Raw genomic sequence first — 22,766 nt, 5'->3', positions numbered from 1 at the left:
AACTAAAATGGTTGGCCATAAATAAGGGCCATAAAAAGACAGGAATGAAGGAAGCCTGTTTTTGTATACATTCGGCCTTGGTCAGCAAAAACCACACTTGGTTCAACAAGCAGGAAAGTTTACAGAGACGAGATAAGGACTGACTTATGGCTACCATGGTTGACGAAGCAGAGAGAGAAACGACCAGTCTTGACTGAGACAGATAGAGGCTCACTATAAACAGTGGTGGCCAAAGTAAGGAAAGCAAGATAAGAGGGCTGTAAATTAAGATAAGAGGTTGAATCATGGAGTTAAAATGTACATAAAAGGCGGTAAGCCCTGAAGCTTTTTTAGATTGCTCCGGACAATCTCAGCTTTGTTTTTCTCATGCTAAGGAAAATAAAGTTCACTGCTTGGAAGATCGCTCCTCAGACTCTCTGTGTTTTAATATTTGAATAGGTACAAACAAATTGTCGTCCTGGGGAACCACGACAAAATTGGCGCTGCGAGAGCAGGGTTGGTGAGAGATCGCCCAGAAAAGCATCTGGAAGGAGTGGCGGAGGCGAAGGTCCGACCAGGGCTGGACATCCCAAAGCCGGCATTCTGACAGCAAGGTAAGCAGATTTGTATTGCACGTAAATCCTTGTTGTCAGAAAAGGGATCTCGAGGCCCGGCGCACTCAGCTCTTTGCTGGTCTTGAATCTCCCCAACCACAAAGATATCCTGCGTGACTAAAACCAAATTGGGTAAAATAGTTTTGAGAGACTGAGTCTGATCTGAAGAGTAGAGTTTTGCATGCAAAAGTGCACTGTGAATACTGTATTGTCTGTGAGTGGGTAAAAAGGGAGACGAGAAAAAGGCCGAACGCTAAGGTAATGCAATTAGGTTAAGTCAACCGGTTTGGAGCGGGTTTTTCCAGGATACGACTTGCCCAGAAGAGAGTAAGTGTGGGAAAAATCTGCCAGTCCAAACCTACCCAGGACCTCGGGTAACGGACGTCAGCCGAGAGGGAGAGAGATCAGTGAGAGATCACTCTCTGACCTAATACGGTAGTCAAAAGCATAGGAGGGGAACCTAACCCCGGAGGGGGGGGGGGATTAACAGCTAGAATAGAGAAAGTAAAAGACCAATTTGAACAAACTGGTCTGAGACAGCAGCGTGGAGGACAGAAATAAGGAGAGTCGGAACACAGGTAGGGTAATAACTAACAACGTGGAAAGGTCACACTGACAAAACCGCCTAGCGGAAAGAGTGGTATAATCGATTGGGAAGGAAGATTAGTCAGGGAATTAAGAAAGGAAAATAACAAAAACGGAAGCAACACTGGATTGGGGAGAAATTACACATATAACTAACTTAAAAGAGGTAGAGAACGAGTGGCCGTATGTAAAGTGGGAAAGAATAGCCGATAGGAATTGGATAGACGAAATAAACTTGGAAACTCTAGGGAAATTAATAAAGGAATCTGATCGATATAGGGTTTCTATAGACATAGACGAGCACGTAAAAACCTACTACCCTCTAGCCCGGGAAAGGAAGATAAAGCCGGGACAGGGGACTACGGGGAAGTGGATATCGAGACCCCGGTTAGAATTACAGATATTGTTAAGGGACACCCAAGAGAAAGGTAAACAGGGGACTGAACACGGAAAAACGACACAGCAAGTAATAATCACTGTGACACCTAACTCTGACGGATTAAGTGATAAAAATTGTGACAGTAATCCGAAAAGACAAGTAATGGCACACCAAATTAAAACACCAGTGGAAACATTAGGGGATAAATTCCCAGCCCTCAGGGGAGACATAGAACACGTTTCTAAAAAATGGGCCAAAAGAACAAGTAAAACTAATACACCGTGGCCGGAGGAAGGCACATGGTGCGTAGAGAGATGTGAGGACCAGAAGGGAATGATAAAGAACTACAAAATAAAAGATAAATCTAAGAAAAGAAAGGAGAAGCGAGAAAAGGAACTAGAGATACTGGCATTGTTTGAAAAGGAAGGGAAAGAAAGGAGAAGGGCATGGAGGGAAATATGGATGCAAATGCCAGTGCAACTTCAGGAAAAAGCAAAATTAGAAGATCCAAATGTAGCCCCGCCCCCATACTCAGAGGAACAGGGTTCCACGGGACTGTACCCAGTTATATCAGGCACGATGAATTTTGAGGGAGCATTTGATACAAAACAGATGACGACGGAGGATTGGGAACAAAGGGAGCTAGAAAAGAAACAAGGTGTAGAGGAAGAGACGAGGAAAACAGAAGAGGAGTTGGATGAGTTAAGCCGAAGGAGAAAGCAGTTGCAGGACGAAGTAAATGTAATAGACCTTTTGGAATGGGCAAAAAAGGGAATGGAAAAGGAAAAGGAACGAGAAGAGGAGGGAAAGAATGATAGAAGAAAAGATGAGGGAAAAACAAGTCCTGATCCTTGCGAGGGTGAAAGTGAGGCGTCACAGGGAAAAATAGAAGGAAAGAGGGTCAAAGCCAGCAGAAAGGAAAGAGAAAGAAGAAGAAGCATAGAGGAAACATGTGGGAAAAGGCGCAAAGAGGCAGAAAGACGAGAAAAGGGGGATGTATGGACGTGGAAGCACCCAGTAAGAGTCGAGGAAGAGACGGAAGGAGAGACAGGAGAAAGTAGTGACAGCGAAGGGGGACAATCAGTGTTAGGAGAACAAAGAAAATCGACGCGGGTAAGACACCAAACTGTAAAGTTTCCAGAGGTGGAAAAAAGAAAGAAAAAGGTGTTCCCGGTGATTCTGAAAGGTGGCAGAGCACAGTATATCCCTTGGTCAGGTCAGGATTTGCCTAATCTAATTAATGAACTACCCAATATTTTGGATGGGGCTGGAAGGTGGATTGGACAGTTGGAAGCAGGAATGGTGGGAAAAAGGATGGCACTGGGTGACATCAAAGCTCTCCTGACAAAAGTGCTAGGAATGGACCAAATGGCAGAAGTAATGAGACGTGCCGGCATCCAGACCGCAGCTCATGACCCAAACGTAGACGGGACACTAATGGACCCGTACCGACAAGACATATGGCAGGCACTAAGGAATATGTACCCCAATCGAATGGATGTAAAACCCTAAGGGGAGAGCCACTGGGAGAGGAGGAGAATGCAGCTGTGTATGTGGAAAATCAATTAAAAAGGTGGAAAAGGGACACGGAGAGGGACATTCTAACAGACCCGCTGACCAACTCCATGTTCCGGGCTGCAATTCTAGAGGGCCTGCCAGTCTCAGCTAAAACAAAACTGGAGGATGTAGTGGGCTTGGACTCAAAAGGTTACCGGGAGTTTGTGGATTATGTTGCCCATGCAGTAGAAAGACATCGCAAAGATGAAAAGAATGCAGACAAACAGCTGAAGGAGATACAACGTAAACTCCTTCAGGCACAATTGGAGGAGATCAAAAACAAAGATAAGCTAAAGGCAAAAGAAGATCTCACACCCAGAAAAATAGCACCGATGATGGTGGAACAGAAGCCAGGGGAAATACCTGCACTAACAATAGGGGGAAGCGGAGATGGAGGCCAGCCCATCGTAACCTATAACATTTCTGCCTTCCCACTGCCCATAAACCCAGAAGCCCACAGCCTAAATTATCAAAACCGATACGCCCTACAAAATCAGACTGACTGGAATAAAAATGGGAAAGGACAGGGAGGTGGTAGGCCACCCTTTCAGAATCAGAGAGGACAGGGACAGGTTAATTATCAAACTCCGAGACAGGGACCACTGCCTGGCCCTCCAGGTGTGTGCTGGGGGTGCGGGGAGACAGGTCACATAAAAAGGAATTGCCCGCGGAATTCCACCAGACAGGGAGAAAACCAGCAACAGGCAGGCCAACAGCTGATCCAAGGGTCGCCGAACAGCGTCCCGATGTTTCAAGGGCCGGGGAACCATCAGAGTTTCGCATAGAGAGGCCCAGAGAACCCCGAAATGGTAGGACAGTACGTATAAATAACAGAAACCGCAGAGCAGGAACCTATAGTTAATGCTAGAGTAGGCGGGATCGAGGTCCCCATGATGATAGACACCGGTGCCACCTGTACGTGCATACAAACGAAATATGCGGATCACCTACCATTGTCAAACCGGTTTGTAAAAACTGTGGGGTTCTCGGGGAAAATAACACTAGCTCAAATGACGATGCCGGTGCCTATTACCATTGGAAATAAAACTACCCATGTACCTATTTTAGTATATGATAAAACTCCTTTAAATCTATTGGGAAGGGACGCAATCCTAGGTCTGGGACTGAAATTAGAATGTACCGAACAAGGAATTGATTTGATGGGAATGTATTCACTTGAGGTACCAGGAAAGGAAGGGGTTAATGTATATTGGCTGGGAGATATAGAGGAACAAATTAAAAAACAGATCTGGACAGTCTGGGGAAAACTTATAGACACTTGGGTTCCACAAGCCAAGTGGCCGAGAACAGAATTACATAGTACAATGATATTTGATGAAGGACAGGCACCTGAAATACAAGAGAAATGGGAAAAGGAGGCAGGACGAGAACAGGAAATAAAGTCAGGAAGTATTTTAATTGGACTAGAGGGAGTGGCCCTCGCAATCGTTAGGAATGAATGGATTGACAAATGGTTCTCTGTACCTGGGGCGGAGCCACATGTCACATTGAAAGTTAATCCGGGATATAGATCAAAGGACCTAGGACCCATGGTGTTAAGAGCGCAAGACTTAGAATTTGTACAGACAGACAGTGCGGATATTTGGACGTCCAGCGATGGACAAATGACGAAAATAATTTTGGATGTTAGGATGCTTGGGACACCAAAGCAGATAACAATAGGAGTGCAAAGTGAGAAACAGGAGCGGGAATGGTGGAGAGAGCAAACGGAACCCTCAAGGCTAAAATAAGCAAAATTTGTAGTGAGACAGGAAAAAACTGGATAGATGCTCTGCCATTGGCTTTAATGCAGTACAGGAGTCAGGAAAACAGAATCACACATTTAAGCCCGCATGAGATGATGACAGGAAGAGTAATGCCGGTGCCAAAGATCGGGGGAACAGGGGGCCCCACATTGGAGTGTTTAGATCAGGATGCAAGAGAGTATGTACGACAATTAACTTTTATACATAGAACTATTTTTGAACAGGAAAAGGCCAAGGAGGAGGAGAGCCCTTGCACGGAACACCAGATCACACCGGGAGATCAAGTATACATCAGAAAGTTCCGGAGACGTTGGCATGAACCCAGACGAGAAGGGCCGTTTGAAGTCACCAGAGTATCTCCCACGGCGTTGCAAGTAGAAGGCAGTACACTGTGGTATCACTTGAACCATTGTACCAGAACGGTACCCGGGGTAGGGGAGAGAAGGGAGACTGAAGTTAGAGGTAGGGCGGATAGAAGTAGCAGCGAGGAAGAGATAGAACTACACGAGGAGAATCGTGAGGAGGAGGAGCAGAGCCAAAGTACAGCAGAAATAATAAATGATGATGAGAGTGGTTCTGTGCATGAGCTGGCTGATGATACAAATGCCCAGCCTGAGCCTGTTAGTCACGGTGCCGAGGGAGGTGAGGACGGGGAAAGGGCCTCGTTCCCCACATGGGACTTGGAAACTGTTTCCCTGGGGGACTTCCTTGACCCGTAACAAGGGAAAGCGGGATGCAGATGATATAGGGGTGCGGAATCAGGAAGGTAGAGTATTAAGACAAACAAGACGTAGGCGATCAGTGAGTACGGATACTATTTGGGAGAAAGCAACAAGGAACAGATGGTGGAAATGGGCTGAGTATACAGGTCAGAAAAACAGTGAGGGGAAAGATTGTGTGGTATGTGCATCAGAGAACCCTTATACCCAAGTAATTGATGTACCGTGGGGATCAGAAGAACTGTAGAACCATGCGGCAAAACTGGAAAAAGGAAAATTGCCGTGCACACACCACATATACACAGACATATAAGGTAGGGAATCGGACATTCACGTATGAAACGGTAGACTGTACAGGATCCGCATGTATTGACCTTTGTAAAGGGAGGCTGCCGATGTGTCAGTACCACTGTGTCCTGTTTGCTGGGGTAAAAAAGGGCATGTACAATCCCGCCCACAATTGTCCAAATTGGCCAAGAACGGCGATGGACGCGGTCCCGAAGGAATGGAGGGTACAGCCTAACTTACGAATCCAAGATTGTTATTTGAGGGTAAGCAGCACGGGGAGTAGTGTGGGACACTACACAGGAGAGTGTATACGGATTTGGAATATAACTAACGCCCTTAGTCTGATCATTCCTGTTAATGGGGGATCGCCACCCCCTCCTTATGTATTAGAATATCAAGTAAACCAACTGGCAGACCTCTGGTGGCTTTGTGGCCCGGAAAAAGGGCTACTGGCACACTTACCACTGGATTGGAGGGGACTGTGTGCCCGAGTTATGTTGGCCCAGAGCACTGTAATACTGCCGGTGGAAGAAGAAATTAAAACCCGAAAAGTTAAGAGGGCATATACCCCTGACCCTAGGGTACAACTGGACGCAATCGGACAGCCCCGAGGCATCCCGAATGAGTTCAAAGCTAGGAACGAGATAGCTGCGGGGTTTGAATCCATCTTTGTTTGGATCACACCCAGCAAAAACACTGAGTGGATCAATTACATCTATTATAATCAGCAGAGGTTTATTAATTATACAGATGATGCCCTGGAAGCATTGGGAGAGCAGTTGGATGCGACCAGTAAGATGGCATGGCAAAATCGACAGGCATTAGATTGGATCCTGGCGGAGAAAGGAGGGGTCTGTGTTATGTTTGGAGATCAGTGTTGCACATTTATCCCTAACAACACTGATCCAGAGGGGTCATTTAAACGGGCCATGAATAAGTTGAAGAATCTTAGGGCAGAAGTGAAAGAAATGCTGGGTTTGGGCATGAAGCCTGGAATTGGTTGGATAGGATGTTCGGAAGATGGGGGGCATGGTTCGCCAAAGCTGGAGCTGTAGCAATCACAATCATAACCGTTCTAGGACTCATATTTTGTTGTTTTCTACCCGCCCTGAGATCCTTCCTTACCAGAGTTGCAACACGGCAGATGATGGTTACAAGCAGCTCACGCTCGCGAGGAAAAACAGAGGAACGGGAAAACCTTGAGCTGCCTCCGATGAGCGGATTCACCATGACCCTGGTCGAGATGGAAGCTCGTCACTCTGTGAAAGGACTATAATAATGGACGATTGCTTTGTACCAACAACAGCACCTGACTGAAATTCGCAAGAGACTTGGAGAACTTAGTCTGTACACAGGAATCAGTCTTTTTTCCTTCCCTTGACAAGGGTGGGAAGGTTTTGGCTGATGACTGTCAGGAGCAAGCAATCTGGGGGAGCGACCCGAGAATTAGAACCTGGATAGATGAATTATGATAAAGAAGAATTAGGGACATTGTTCCCTGCCCAAAGTATTCGGCTCCTCCACATTGCCTGCAAAAAGTGTTTAAAATAAATTGTAAATGGGATCCAGTAAGGGGATTATTTGAGCTTGGTAATTTGTGTGAGGCTAGGGAATAGCCTCAAAGGGGGGACATGTAAGGGAATTTGTACTGGATATTGTATGAGTTAGGTACCAAGTTTAGAATCATAGGTTTTAGTGAAATGATAAAGTAGATTTAGGTGAGTATTGAGATGAGTGTGTAACCCAGGGTAACTTTGTGTGACCTAATGTAATCAAGTATAGCTAATGTAATCAAGTATAGCTAAGGTAATCAAGTATAGCTAATGTAATCAAGTATAGTTAATATGATTAAAGCAGAAGACCCAGAAAAAGAGTATAGCTTTACCTAACATTTAAAATACAACAGTCACTTGGGAAAACAATGAACACGGCTCAGGGCTTAACTAAAATGGTTGGCCATAAATAAGGGCCATAAAAAGACAGGAATGAAGGAAGCCTGTTTTTGTATACATTCGGCCTTGGTCAGCAAAAACCACACTTGGTTCAACAAGCAGGAAAGTTTACAGAGACGAGATAAGGACTGACTTATGGCTACCATGGTTGACGAAGCAGAGAGAGAAACGACCAGTCTTGACTGAGACAGATAGAGGCTCACTATAAACAGTGGTGGCCAAAGTAAGGAAAGCAAGATAAGAGGGCTGTAAATTAAGATAAGAGGTTGAATCATGGAGTTAAAATGTACATAAAAGGCGGTAAGCCCTGAAGCTTTTTTAGATTGCTCCGGACAATCTCAGCTTTGTTTTTCTCATGCTAAGGAAAATAAAGTTCACTGCTTGGAAGATCGCTCCTCAGACTCTCTGTGTTTTAATATTTGAATAGGTACAAACAAATTGTCGTCCTGGGGAACCACGACAATATCCACATCTTCACTATCCTATATCCGAACCATTAGCCCGTCCTTATCCGAAAGCATCGACCCCGACCCCTCCCGGATATTCGAATCCTGAAACTCTCCTCTGATGTACCATTGTATAATTCCAAAGCCCAGTCACTTGTGTCAGAGACTAAACTTCTCGCAGTCAATATGGGTCGGGATTCTCCTGTTCGGCAGAAGCGTGTTTCTGGGTCGCATGACATTCGCTGGCTTTAGTGAACCAACCAACAGAGATAATTGTCTTCAATTCCCACATGCATATTTGCAAAGGTTACTCACCATTATCTTTAACGTGGGAAAAAAAATCTGAAGATAATTATTGAAAAATTGTCAATAAGGGTAGGTTCATGAAGGTCATAATATTAGATTGTATTTCAGGGAATTCAATCATTGTATATTATAATTATGAAATTTCGCGGAAAAATCGTTACGCAGTTCAGAACCCGCGACATCTCACTTTACCTGACTCCTTCGTCTTTAGTTCTGACTCTGGTTTTAATATACAGTTTGTTATTGTTAACAAATTAAGTTCCGCACAAATCTGGTACTGATCATCAATGTTTCAAGATACGCACAAAGAAAATGGTTTTGGAAAAATTAATTTGTCATTCAATATGTTGGAAAGCTTCTGGCAACCGTTGGCTGCAGTAGTCGACAATATAATTTGTGCAGGGAGGATTAACGATGTAATTGCTGCAAGGTGGTGAACTAGTATTAGCCAAAACCACGATTATTATATTCCATGGGTATGAATGGGTTTGAAGGAAATATGCCACCCCTGTGTTGCTTTGCTTTCCAAAGTAATTTAACCAGTGCATTGGTTAGCACAGTTGCCTAACGCGCTGAGGATCCGGGTTAGATCACGGCGCTGAGGATCCGGGTTACATCCCGGCCCGGTGTTGCTGCCTGGTGGAGTTTTCACATTTTCCACGTGTCTGCTTGGGCTTCAGCCTCACAGCTCTAGAGATGTAAGGGTCGGTGAATTTGCCACGGAAAATTGCCTCTTGATTGGTATAAAAAACAACTGCGTATTATGTATTAATAAATAAATAATAATATATTCAGTCCAACTTTGTTTACCTGCACTAATCAAAGCTTCATTGACTTGCTTCAATTCTGAAAAAAGAAATCCAGTTTGTTTGCGAAAGTGCAAAGTGTAATCTACCGCACAATGATTGTTTAACCATGACTTTCATATTTTTTGCTCTTCCGAAAAAAGGTTTTTCTTATTGGAGCAAACAGCTATGCAATCGCAATAGAAGCAGAACAACTTCCTCGGTATGGAGACGATGGTTTAGACTAAGTTGTGTAAAATTGCTTGTCTATTTTTTGACGTCTATTTTTGCAATGTACTGTGTGATTGTTTGGAATATAAAATTTCATGATGTTTGAATGATCACATGCAGTATTAATGCTTCTAATTCAAGACGTTTGATGGCTGCCGCCCCACCATTAAGTCTGAGTCAAAGTCTTCCGGCGAGGGAAAGATAACAATGAAATGCAGCCATAAAAAAATTCAAAACCATTGCAGTACAATTAAAGAGGACAGCTGGCCAAGACAATATCCTATAGCCACTGAAATAATATTGCTACAGCAAAATAATTTACACTATTCACGATCAGCAATGCAACAATAAACCGAAAGAAGTGAAAATAATGAGTACAAATAGTTATGAATGTTAATTAGATGTCCTACACTTTACCTTGGATTGTGACTCCAATTTCGACGACACAAAAAGGATTGTTGGCACCAATGATTAATTATTTCCAAATAAATTCGCTGTTTAAGGTCTCTGCTAGATTACCTCCAAATATTTAACCTGTCCTACTTTAATTTTTAATATTTGCCACGTAAACTCATGTTGTTGGACGATCAGGTTTCGGACCATTATGTCAGTTGGGAAACTGTTTCTATGTACACCAACTAACACTAGTTCATTGAGAATTTTGGAATACTCCTGTGAAATTTTAGATATAATTTCTCATAGATTATATCGTTATCTATCGCAAGCTTTCCTAAATGATGTCGACAGAAAATCGAGCAGAAGAGCATCCAAAGAGTAAGAATACAATGTTCTGCTCCAACATGTTTCTCAATAAATATCTGACCATAAGCAAAATTGTACATTGGTGCGATACGTTGTCAAATGTTCGTGTGCATTCCAAATATGGCGTGAGAAATTGGCAACGCGTTAAAATTGAGGGATGAACGAGATTAATTCTCACTTCAATCCGGATGGCGAGACCCGATGTTGAGTTTATCAAAATGTCATAATTAAACTGATTCTGCAATGTGAAATGTATAGTGTTTCTTTTGATAGATCATTCGATCCCTATTTCGATTTAATTAACACGCTCGAGACCATTTTGACATTGCCGCCAATAAATTACTGTTATTATGAATGATTTTTTAAAAAAATAACTGGAAAAACATTACAATTGGCTATCTGTCTGCAGATATACTGCTTCGCAAGTCCTCATAACATTTATCGGAAAGGTGATACTGAGAGGCTTCACATAAACTAAGTCGTGAGTAAAGGAGGGAATATTAACATTTGCAAATTTCACTTGCCTGTTATGCATTTACTCAGATTTCGGCCTATGTTGATGGAATGAATGACAATGATGTCAGAAATATAGATGTCAATTTAATCCAAAATTTTCTCAATCAATAAACATTGAAACCACATATGGCGACAAAATAGGATAAAGGATCGATTGCGACAAAGTACGAACTATATGTTTATGCATTTTTTGGAGAATGGAAACAATCATGTCGAGTTTTTGTTTCGTACTTCTTTCAATTAAGATTTCCTATTTTTTATACCTTGATAACGAACACATGTTTAGCTCAATAATTTCAAACTCTACCTATGTGGTTTATGTCAGCCCCACACAGAGCTCACATCCCTCTGATCCATGCTTCTTCTCATGTAAATAGTTCATTCATATTCTTGCCAAACGCTTGCCCTTGCCATCTCAAGTGGCCAAATATATATAATCATGTTATGTACTGTTCAAACAGAAATATGTTTGTTCTCAGGAATGCCCTTATTACGCACTCAGCATTTGCTATAAGTTGAGTGAAATAACAGCACACATATACATGCATGAAAGCTGCTAACATGGTATTTATACAGGAGTGTCTACAACATGATCAAATTATGTAAGGTTATCTGATATTTCGGACAAACACTTGGAATGTAAATGCACATTATGTAGCTCTGTGAGTAAAGGATGAGGTCTGTACCACAGCGAGAAATAACCTTTTTTCAGATAATACGAAATAACGGAGGAAATAGCTGAATGATCGATGAATATAAATCTCCATAACAGTAGCAACACAGCATTGTTGAACACATATCAATGAATAAAATGGGTTTGAACGCACTTTACTGTAGTTATCATGTGAGACATGCAACATCCAATGTGTTTGACGAAGCACATTGGCAAAGCCTAAATCGATAATGAGTGCAAAAATTATTTTTGAGACACCTCAACGTTTTATTGGAACAGGGCGCCTTAGAATTTCGACCGGAAGGTGATATTGGATCTGGTTATGTGTAATGAAGCAGGGAATATTCAATGATTTATCATACCTGCCCGAGTGGTCAGAATATGATGCAATTTGCCAGTGAGTCGGAATTTGAGAACTGGTGTCTTTAGCCATTGCCTAAAACTTTCAAAAATCTGTGAAGCCATAGCTGGCTCTTGATGACTGCAGAGACATGTCAAAAGTAAACTGTTGAAAATGAAGTATCAGATATTTAATATGATTTCATATGTCTCAACAAGGACATAATCCACTGTTGAACAAAGCTACTGCCAGATATATTCTATATCAATAGCTAATTTAGGAAGTTCAAAGTGCCACGAAAGTAAAATAAATGATTGATAATACTTAGCACTGGATTCCATTCACGGGACAAATGAAATAGAGGCTGCAATATTTCTCCTGGACACCATGGATGTCAGGAGTCATTCGCTGTCAGAATGAGCTTTCCATTCGCGAAAGGTTTGTGGTCAGTTCTTGCAGCAGCAAAGAATTTTCGTTTCTTACTCTCACCTTTATCCACGAAACTTTCATTCAGTTTGTTTTTATCTCTTTAAAAATTAGGAAAACAATGCGGCCTTCAGGTCACAGTTGAAATAAGTGTCCGGATCAGAAAAAGCTACATTTTTGACAACATAATAAAAATTCGGTTTGGGGTCGAGAGCAAACCTAAAGATGGAATTGATAAGAAATTTTCCAATGAATTACGGGCAGTGATTTATTAATTTCCACACTTTTTGCCTGCAAATAATTATGACAATGCTTAAGGATCTCATCCAGATTGCTGAGCAGGAAATAGCTTCACTTTGAATCACGATTTACTTATTGAAAAAGATTTCAATCATTCAAAACTTGCCGCTCAATAAAAAAAATTAGGAGAAACTGAAAGAATGTGCTTTTTGCATTGTTCGATAAGGACAAGCTTCCAGGGTTTAAAATCGATTTGTGAAAACAATCATGTTACATGTTTGTTGAAATATTTCACCTTCTTCTGCTTTCTTGATCTCTTCCACTGGAAGACAATGATCGATGAGTGTAAATATGTAAAAAGAATAGCTACCACACCGGAAAATGCAGAAAAACGGAAAATACTCAACCAACGTTAATGTCCGATCTTCAGACATTCAACAGCAGAAAATGCATTGCAGAGGCGCAAAACCTGACGTGTGGAATGCCTGGAAATCTTGGGTACAATCTTTTCCACCACACTTGTAATATCAGGATAATGCGATATTGTAGCTACACAGTAACTGCAGGCAGTTGTGTAGTTCACACAAGCAGATATATATATAACAGAAACAATCCATTGGTGTGCAGATTAGGTTGATTGGATATGCTGAATTTCCCTTCTTCATCAAAGGTTAGTTCGGGTTCTGGGGTTACACAGATATTTGATTTGATTTCATTTGATGTCAGTTGATTTATTGTCATGTATACCGAAGTATAGTGAAAGGTATTTTTCTGTGGCCAAGGGAACGTACACAGTACGTTCATAGAATACAAAAAGAATAATAAACATAGTACATTGACAACTGGTACATCAACGTACAGTGACTGGTTCCAGTGGGGAACAATGTGCCAATCAAAGAAAATACATGACAAGAGCAGCATTGGGCGTGATGAATAGTGTTCTTACAGCGAAAAGATCATTCCGAGGGGGTATCGTCAAGGAGTCTTGTAGCTGTGGCGAACAAGCTTTTCATATGCCTGCATGTGCGGCTCTTCAGTATTTTGTACCTTATGCCTGATGGCAGGGTCTGGAAGCAGGTAATACTTGTGTGGGTGGGGCTTCTGAAAATGCTGTGTGCCTTTCTGAGGCACCGGCAAGTGTATACAGATTCAATATGAGGGTGGCAAGCTTGTGTAATGCGTTGGGCTGAGTTCACCACACACTGCAGCTTCTTGTAACCTTGGAGCGAGCTGTGCTATTCCAAGCTCTGATGCAGCTGAATAAGATGCTCCATGCCGCACATCTGTAGAAGTTTGCGAGAGTCGATGCAGACATGTTGAATTTCTTTAACTTCTGTAGGAAGTAAAGATGTTGTTGGGCTTTCTTTACAATTGCATCAAGTAGTGGACCAGGAGGTGATGTTGATGATGGTGGCCTCCGGGAACTTAAAGCTATAGACCATCTCCATTTCGGAGCCATTGACGCAGACTGGAGTTTGTGTCCTGCGACACTTCTTGAACTCGATCATCAGTTCCTTGGTCTTTCGGACATTTAGAGAGTGATTGCTTTCGGTACAGGATTAAACCAAGTGCTTTATCTCCGTTCTGTAGTCTGTTTCGTTGTTTGAGATTCGGCCCACCACAGACATATCATTCACAAAGTTATAGATTGAGTTGGAGTTAAATCTTGATACACAGTCATGTGTGTATTGGGAGTCCATTGGAGGGCTGAGCAGAAAGTCTTGCGGGGCTCCGGTGTTGAGGACTCCTATGGAGGAGGTACTGCCACCTATCCTAACAGATCACGGTCTGTTGGTGAGGAAGTAAACGATCCAGCTGACCAGGGAGGGGACATGTCCAAGTTTACGGAGTTTGGTTAGTAGTATTGTCGGGATAATGGTGTTGAAGGCGGATCTGTAGTTGATGAACATAAGTCTTACATTGGTAGCCTTGTTATTGAGGCGTGTGTGTGTTGATTGTGGAGCCAGATAGAGTGGAAAATTGAGTTTCCTTTGGATGTTCTTTCGGATGTTCAATGCAGACTTCAGTGAATAAATGGCCTCCTCGTCCACCTCAAGGATTCTATGAAACGAGATCCATATTGAGCTTGGTTTTGTTGCATAAAAATGTATTTAATCCAGAACAATTAATATGTTCTGAGTCAACAAATATTCCGTTCAGAAACAAGCAAAACTATTTCACAGAATCACAGAATACGACAGTGCAGAAGAGGCCCTTCGGACCATCGAGTCAATACCGATGCATAAAAGTCATCTCCTGTGAGGTATCTAAACTTGATGATAATGAGTTGTGGACAGATCTACCGGGAGTATAAAAGGGAGGCTGATAAATCTTTCAAAATCCGCCGAAATCCATTGGAAGCAAAATGGAAATATTGCCCTGCATGTTAGCTGCGCGACTCAAGTTATGCTTTATGCATCTAAATGCAGAAGAAATAAACCCGTTCTTAGAAAGAAAGAATGTGCCTTGCCTATCAAGTGTGTATCCAAAGATGTTACACGGTGTAACAGAAACAATCTGGACGTAAATCCAATGAAATCAACGGTGGAATACTTCAGTGGATTATTTAAGTTTGGTGCACCTCCTGACTGCTGCTGTGCTGCTCGTAAAAAGTACTCGTTTTTCATTCTGGTGCGAGACATGCAAAGCTCTGTCAGACGTTAATGTTCACCTAAGGTTTGTTCCACCGCGCATTTCGCTGAAACGACAAAGGAACAGCATTAGTCGATCAGGAGTTAAACTACGATTTTCCCCTAACTTGTTGATTAGATGAATTACATTCAACTGAGAAATTTGTGGATGAGACAGATAGCGAAATATATAGTTCAACTAACAGCTGTCCGATTAAATAAGCGTTTCAATTCTGAAATGCATTTCAACTGTCGGTTATCCGTGTGTTTCTTTCACTGATACCGAAATGAAAATCTCTTTCTCGACTTTACACATTATAATTTTAAGTCTCAAATTCGCACAGGCCAATTGATGAAGTAGCACATTGAATTTTATTTTCACCACCAAACTTAATGTACCTGCGCAAAAAAATTATTTTTGGCTAAAAAATATTAATTCCATCATCACCACATGCAACAGTGGGTCTTTTAAAATACCGCTAACCCTTTTCACAAAGCCCTTTTCTCCCGGTTTCTATTTATGAAAAGGAATAGAAATATGTTTTCAGTAGACATAACTTTACTGATATCTGACAAAAACGGACAATTGGTGATGGAAGTGGCAGTGGTGATCTTTTGAAAGAAAAAACTAAACAGAAAGTCAAAGGGCCCTGAAAAACTGGCGCTAAGCTATTGACCGTAAATTACATCAGAGAAATACAAAGCTGAAGACATGAAATAATATAGAGAGATGAACCAAATTAAAGAGATATTCAGAAAGCCGAACGACCAATAAATACGAGATGAGTTCTTATTGATGGTCCTGATGACGTTCCTTGCGACAACTGAAATAGGAAGTAATGATACTTCTTGAAATAATTGCAACTGTTAGATGCAATGCTCAGGAAGGCAGGAAACATTCTGAAATAAATAGTGCCAAGACACAGAAATCAGATCAGGCAAAACCCGGCGCTCATATGCAACTGCAAATATCTTACAGGCCAAGGAAAGAACGACTTTAGGCACATGCAAAACAATTACAGTTTGAACATCAATCTTCTTGTTCAGATGCGATTACTGCTCAGAAGGGCGGGAAAAATACTGGCAGGGCTATAGTCATAGGGGAATCAATTGTAAGGGGAGTAGACAGGCGTTTCTGTGTTCGAAAACGAGACTCCCGAATGGTATGCTGCCTCCTGGGTCCTCGGGTCAGAGATGTCTCCGATCGGCTGCAGGACATACTAAAGAGGGAGGGTGAACAGCCAGTTGTCGTGGTGCATGTAAGCACTAACGATAGAGGTAAAAAAAAAAAAAGGATGAGGTCCTACAATCAGAATTTAGGGAGTTAGGAGATAAGTTAAAAAGTAGGACCTCAAAAGTAGTAATCTCAGGATTGCTACCAGTGCCGCGGGACAGTCAGAGTAAAATTTCAAGAATAGTCAGAATGAATACGTGGCTTGAGAGATGGTGCAGGAGGGAGGGGTTCAGATTTTTGGGACATTGGAACCGATCTGGGGGCGGTGGGACCATTACAACCGGATGGTCTACACCTGGGCAGGACTGGAACTAATGTCCGTGGGGGTGCTTTTGCTAACACTGTTGCGGAGGTTTTACACTAATGTGGCAGGGGGATGGGAACCATATTAGGAAGTTAGAGGTCAGTAAAGAAGCAGCAACTAAAGCCAGTAAGGTACGAGACAATAAACACAATGTGACTAAGGGGAAGAGTAGACAGGGAAGAGATGATGAACGCAAAGGGACAGGTGGTCTGAGGTGCACTTGTTTTAATGCGAGAAGTGTAGCAGGTAATGAATATGAACTTAGGGCTTGGATTAGTACCTGGGAATATGATGTTATTGGTATTACTGAGACTTGGTTGAGGGAAAGGCAGGACTGGCAACTGAATATCACAGGGTATAGATGATTCAGGAGGGATAGAGAGGGAGGTAGAAGCGGTGGAGGAGTTGCATTAATTGTCAGAGATGATATTACAGATGGAGGATTCGAGCACTGAGGCAATATGGGTGGAGCTGAGAAATAGAAAGGGTGCAGTAACATTGTTAGGACTTTACTACAAACCTCCCAAAAGCGAGCATGAAGCAGAGGTACAAATATGCAGACAGATTATAGAAAAATGTAGGAGCAATAGGGTGGTTGTGATGGGAGATTTTAACTTCCCCAACATTGAATGAGATTCGTGTAGTGTTGGAGGCGAAGATGGAGCAGAGTTTGTAAGGAGCATCCAGGAGACTTTTTTAGACCAGTATGTAAATAGTCCAGCTCGGGAAGTGGCCATACTGGACCTGGTATTGGGGAATGATCCCGGCCAGGTGGTTGATGTTTCAGTCGGTGATTACTTTGGGAATAGCGATCACAATTCCATAAGATTTAGAATACTCATGGACAAGGGCAAGAGTAGTCCAATAGGAAGAGTACTAAATTGGGGAAAGGCAGGTTATAACAAAATTCGGCAGGAGCTAGGGAATGTGGATTGGGAGCAGCTGTTTAAGGGTAAATCCACATTTCAAATGTGGGAGTCTTTTAAGGAAAGGTTGATTAGAGTGTAGGACAGACATGTTCCTGTGAAATTGAAAGATAGAAATGGCAAGATTAGGGAACCATGGGCGACGGGTGAAATTGTGAGACTAGCTAAGATGAAAAATAAAGCACACATAGGATCGAGGGAACTCAAAACTGATGAAGCTTTGAAGGAATATCGGGAAAGTAGGACAAATCTCAAACGCGCAATAAAGAGGGCTAAAAGGGGTCATGAAATAACTTTGGCTAACTGGGTTAAGGAAAATCCCAAAGCCTTTTATTCGTATGTAAGGAGCAAGAGGGTAACTAGAGAAAGGATTCGCCCACTCAAAGACAAATGAGGGAATTTATGCGTGGAGTCAGAGGAAATGGGTGAGATTCTTAATTAGTATTTTGCATCGGTATTCACAAAGGAGAGGGACAAGACGGATGTTGAGGCTAGGGATGGATGCTTAAATACTCTAGGTCAAGTTGTCATACGGAAGGGGGAGATTTTGGGTATTCTAAAAGACGTTAAGGTGGACTAGACCCCTGGACCGGATGGGATATATCCCAGGTTACTGAGGGAAGCGATGTCTGAAATAGCTGGGGCCTTAACAGACACCTTTGCTGTATCCTTGGGCACGGGTGAAGTCCCGGCGGACTGGAGAATTACTAATGTTGTCCCTTTGTTTAAGAAGGTTAGCAGGGATAATCCAGGGAATTATAGACCTGTGAGCTTGACGTCAGTGGTAGGCAAACTGTTGGAGAAGATACTGAGGGATAGGATCTATTCACATCTGGAAGAAAATAGACTTATCAGTGATAGGCCGTTCGGGGTGTCAGTTACAAGGGGTACACGATTTCAAGGTGAGAGGGTGAAAGTTTAAGGGAGATGTGCATGGAAAGTCTTTTACGCAGAGAGTGGTGGTTGCCTGGAACGCTTTACCAGCGGAGGTGGTAGAGGCGGTCACGATAGTATAATTTAAAAGGCATCTAGACAGGTATATGAACGGGCGGGAACAGAGGGACGTAGACCTTGGAAAATAGGAGACAGGTTTAGATCAAGGATCTGGATCGGCGCAGGCTGGGAGGGCCGAAGGGCCTGTTCCTGTGTTGTAATTTTCTTTGTTCTTTGGTCTTTGTTCTAATTGTCATTTCGAGTTTGTATCAATCTTTTGCAGATAATGTTGGCCAATAAGAACACGAACTGGCACAGTAATGAAATTAAAGAGTGCCGTATAAGTGTCACAAAGTGTTGCATTCCTGACAATTGAATCGAAAGGTGGTGACACCTCATTACAGTATTCCAGATTAATTTGTGCCCGATTCTGTACGTTATTTGACGTCTAGTTGATGAACTAGATGGTATTAGATTTGGAACTTTCAAAATTTGATTGGGAGGGTCTTTGGCACGCAAGAGGACGGCTGGTAAGTGGGAAGATTTCAAACGTGAGTTACCCAGGATTCAGGGTAAGCATATTACATTTAGAGTGAAGGGAAAGGCTGGTCGAATTAGCGTACACTAGAAGACTGGTCACATTGATCCCCAGTCAAAGAAAAGGAGGGATATGACATGCATAGGCAGCTGGGATCAAGTAGATCCGTTGAAGTGTATAAACGTCAACGGTATAGAGTTTAGAGAGAAACCAGGAGGGCAAAAAGGGGCCATGATATTACTTTAGCAGATAAGGCAAAGCAGAATCCAAAGAGCTTCTCCAAATACAAAACTGGTAGACGGGTTACGAGGGAGAGAGTAGGAAGTCTAATAAGCGACAAGGGAATCTATGTGTGGATCCACAAGAGATGGGTTGGATTCAAAATTAATATGTATAATCTGTATTTATTGTTAAGAAAGGTATGGAAGCTGCGGAACGGAGAAACAAATGGCGTAAATATTACAGAGATATTACAGAAATATTACAGAGATTTTATCCAAATATTACAGAGAAGGGCTGCAAGTCTGAAAGCGCACAAAGGTAGATAAATCCCTGGACATGAAGACATGTATTCCAAGACGTTCTGGGTGGCCAGTGCGGTATTGTGAGGCCCGAGCAGATATATTTGAATGATTGACAGCCACAGGCGAGATGCCTGAAGATTGGAGGGTAGCAAATGCTGTGCCTGTGTTTCAGAATGACCGCAGGGGAAAGCCTGCGTACTACAGATCGGTGAGCCTCAAGTCTGTGGTGGGTGTTGTTCAAGTATCTTCTGAGAGATGGGAATCCACAGGCATTTAAATTAAAGACTGACTAGGGACAGTCAGCATGGCTTTGTTGGTGGAAATCCATGTCTCACGAATTTGATTAAGTTTTTGCAAGGGGTAACCAAGAAGGTAGATGAGGGCAGTGCAGTCGACGTTGCCTGCATGGACTTTAACAAGGCCTTTGACAAGGTTCCTCACGATAAGTTGTTGTATCAGGTTAAGACTCATGCGATCCAGTGTGATGCAGCCAATGGGATACAAAAATGGCTTAACGACAGAAGACAAACAGTGATTGTAGATGGATGCTCTTCAAACTGGGGGCCTGTGGCCAGTGATATGCCACACAGATCAGCGTTGGGTCCACTGTTACTTGTTATTTATATTAATGATTTGGATGAACATTAGGAGGCATGGTCAGTATGTTTGCAGATGACGCCAAGATTGGTGGCAGAGTTGGCAATGAAGTAGGTTATCTCGGATTATAACAGGACGCACTTTAATTGGGCTCGTGGGACTGTAAATAGTAGATGTAGTTGGATTCATATAAATGAGAGGTGATACATTTTGGGAGTTCGTATGGTGCGGACCTACTCAGTAAATGATAGGGTGTTGGGGAAAGTTATAGAACAAAGATATGTGGAAGTACAGGTTCATAGTTCCTTAAAAGTGGAGACAGTGGTGGACAGGTTGGTGAAGGAGGTATATGGCATGCTTCGTTTCACTGATCATAACATTGAATACAGCAGTAGGGACATATTCCTGATGTTGTACAATACATCAGGAAGTCCACTCCTGGAATACTGTGTACAGTTCTAGTCACCTTACTATAGAAAGAATATCATTAGACTAGAAAGGGTGCAGAAAATATTTAATAGGATGCTAGCGGGACTTGATGATTTGCGTGGAAAGAAGAGGATGGATAGTCTTGAAGGATGCTCATGGCAGATCTTACAGAGGTCTATAAAATTTTGAGAGTCAAAGATGAGGTAGATGGTCAATATCTTATCCCAAATGTAAGGGAGTGTTCAACTAGTCGACAGAGATTTTAGTTGAGGGTGGAGAGATAGAAAAGGGTCTAAAGGGCAATAATTTCATTCTGAGCGTGGTGACTATCTGAAAAAAGGTGCCGGGGCAGCATTAGAGGCAGTTACAATTTTTTCTTCTAAAAAGCATTTAAGCAGATATTTGGGAAGATGAGTATAGAGGGATATGAGCCAAATGCCGGGAATTGAGACTATCTTAGTAGTTAAAAACTGGGAAGCATGAACAAGTTGGGTAGAAGGGCCTGTTTTCATGCTGTAAACCTTTATGATTATATGACTCTATCACTCTAACGAAGAACGCGTGAGAAACAGTACTTTGTCTGTTCTTCGCAATTTTATGCGACAAGTAAAGGCACATATTTCTTTTCGGATTTACTTGAAACAATCAATACTGGCGCCAGAAGAAATATAAGGTAGAGTAGTTGTGTTTATGTGTGAGTGTGTGTTTGTGCCTGTGTGTGAGGCGCGGAATGGGCAAGGGGTGTTCCGCGATAGTGGTGTTTGGATGGCGGCGGTTTGTGGGATGGTGTGGCTGAATGTAGGACATCAGCAGGGAATGACCAATGAAAATGGGTAGTCGTCAAAAATAGTAACGCGCTTGACTCTAACTCTCGCAAAATTCTGGTCCTGTGCTCTTAGATTTAGACATCAGATTTGGAAATATGAGGGTCCTCATTGAATCAATCCGAAATATCTCTGCCTTACCAAAAACACAGTGAAGCATGACTTTCAGAATGAGGAACTCCTGCAATGCCAAACTTAAAACCTAACTCGTGGAACAAGTTTCTGGAATTTTGCCGGAATATCTCAGAAAGTGTATGCTGTCTAAATTTGGTTTCCTGATAATGTACGGTTTATTGGCAGGATGCTCCATATTGCATACGACATATAAGTAGAAACTGCACATGCTGCTCTATTCTGAATTATGAATATACCTTCGTTCTTTCATTCACTGGCTGCCATTGCTCTGGGAGTAATTACATAATTTTGAACAGAGAGAAAGTAACATGATGCGAACTAATGCTGTAAGTCAGAGGAGAGTAAAGAGGGATCAGAAACAAAATCTTGTGAGAAGATCAGTGGAAGGAAGAGAAACAGATTTAACTGCCTAGTATGGCAGGGAATGGGATCCAGACAAGTAGGTCAGCGGGAGGAATAATTGAGGGAAATCTACAGACAAAGGCCAGTAAGATTCAGAAGAAGAGCAGGCAGGCAGAGGTTGGTCAACGCAGAGTGGCTGGTGGGCTGACGTGCATTAGTTTCACTGCGAGGAGGATTTCAGGTAAGACAAATAAACTTCGAGCTTGGATTAGTACGTGAATTATGATGTTCTCTCTGTTACAGAAACCTGATTGAAGGAGGGACAGGATTGGCAAACTAAACATTCCAAGATTTAGATGATTCATGCAGGATAGAGATGGATGCAAATGGAGTAGGGTCGTTGTATCGTTTATCATGAATATTACACTGCGCTGAGGGAGTACACCTTGAAGGGTTTAGGCAACGAGGCAACCTGGATACAGCTCATGAATCGGATGGGTTGTATCACAATGTTGGGGGTTTACTACAGACCTCCTAACAGCCAGTGACAGAGAGAGGAGCCACAGTACTACTGCTGCTGGGAAATCACCCCGGCCAGTTGATCGATGATTCAGTGGGTAATAATTTTGGGATCAGTGATCATAATTATGCGCGTTTAAAGCTGCTTATGGAAAGCGACACGAGTGGTCCTCAGGTGAATGTGTTAGACTGGGGGAAGGGTAATTACAACAGCAGGATCTGGAGAGTGTTGTCTGGGCGAGTCTGTTTGGGGGAAGATTGACATCT

The 22,766-nt window shown here is 42.5% G+C and overlaps 2 protein-coding genes across 2 annotated transcripts in view; one reads left to right on the top strand and one right to left on the bottom strand.

Moving 5' to 3' along the window:
* LOC119976524 (golgin subfamily A member 4-like) overlaps positions 1–22,766 on the bottom strand; it is a 1,176,663-nt gene that overhangs the window by 156,720 nt on the left and 997,177 nt on the right. The window contains exons 155-160 of the mRNA XM_038817077.1: positions 15,236–15,262; positions 12,860–12,886; positions 10,894–10,920; positions 9,402–9,437; positions 8,784–8,810; positions 8,601–8,627 (exon numbers count right to left, since the gene is read on the bottom strand). Of these exons, the coding sequence (XP_038673005.1) occupies positions 8,601–8,627; positions 8,784–8,810; positions 9,402–9,437; positions 10,894–10,920; positions 12,860–12,886; positions 15,236–15,262 (171 nt within the window). The remainder of the gene's footprint in view (positions 1–8,600; positions 8,628–8,783; positions 8,811–9,401; positions 9,438–10,893; positions 10,921–12,859; positions 12,887–15,235; positions 15,263–22,766) is intronic.
* On the top strand, positions 1,837–3,558 carry LOC119975989 (DNA ligase 1-like). Its single transcript, XM_038816002.1, has 2 exons — positions 1,837–2,547; positions 3,493–3,558. The coding sequence occupies exons 1-2, from the start codon at positions 1,891–1,893 to the stop codon at positions 3,523–3,525; spliced, it is 690 nt and encodes a 229-aa protein (XP_038671930.1). The 5' UTR covers positions 1,837–1,890; the 3' UTR covers positions 3,526–3,558.

Source organism: Scyliorhinus canicula, chromosome 13, assembly GCF_902713615.1.
Source record: "Scyliorhinus canicula chromosome 13, sScyCan1.1, whole genome shotgun sequence".
NCBI lineage: Eukaryota > Metazoa > Chordata > Chondrichthyes > Carcharhiniformes > Scyliorhinidae > Scyliorhinus > Scyliorhinus canicula.
The sequence above is the reverse complement of the archived record's forward strand: the minus strand, read 5'-3'. Positions and strand labels throughout refer to the sequence as shown.

What these genes read in the sequence shown, in the direction of transcription:
- LOC119975989 (XM_038816002.1), top strand. Translation starts at nt 1,891, where the DNA reads ATGATAAAGAACTACAAAATAAAAGATAAATCTAAGAAAAGAAAGGAG. An exon ending in AGGCAGAAAGACGAGAAAAG is followed by an intron (nt 2,548 to 3,492) that starts GGGGATGTATGG and finishes CACTAACAATAG; the next exon opens with GGGGAAGCGGAGATGGAGGC.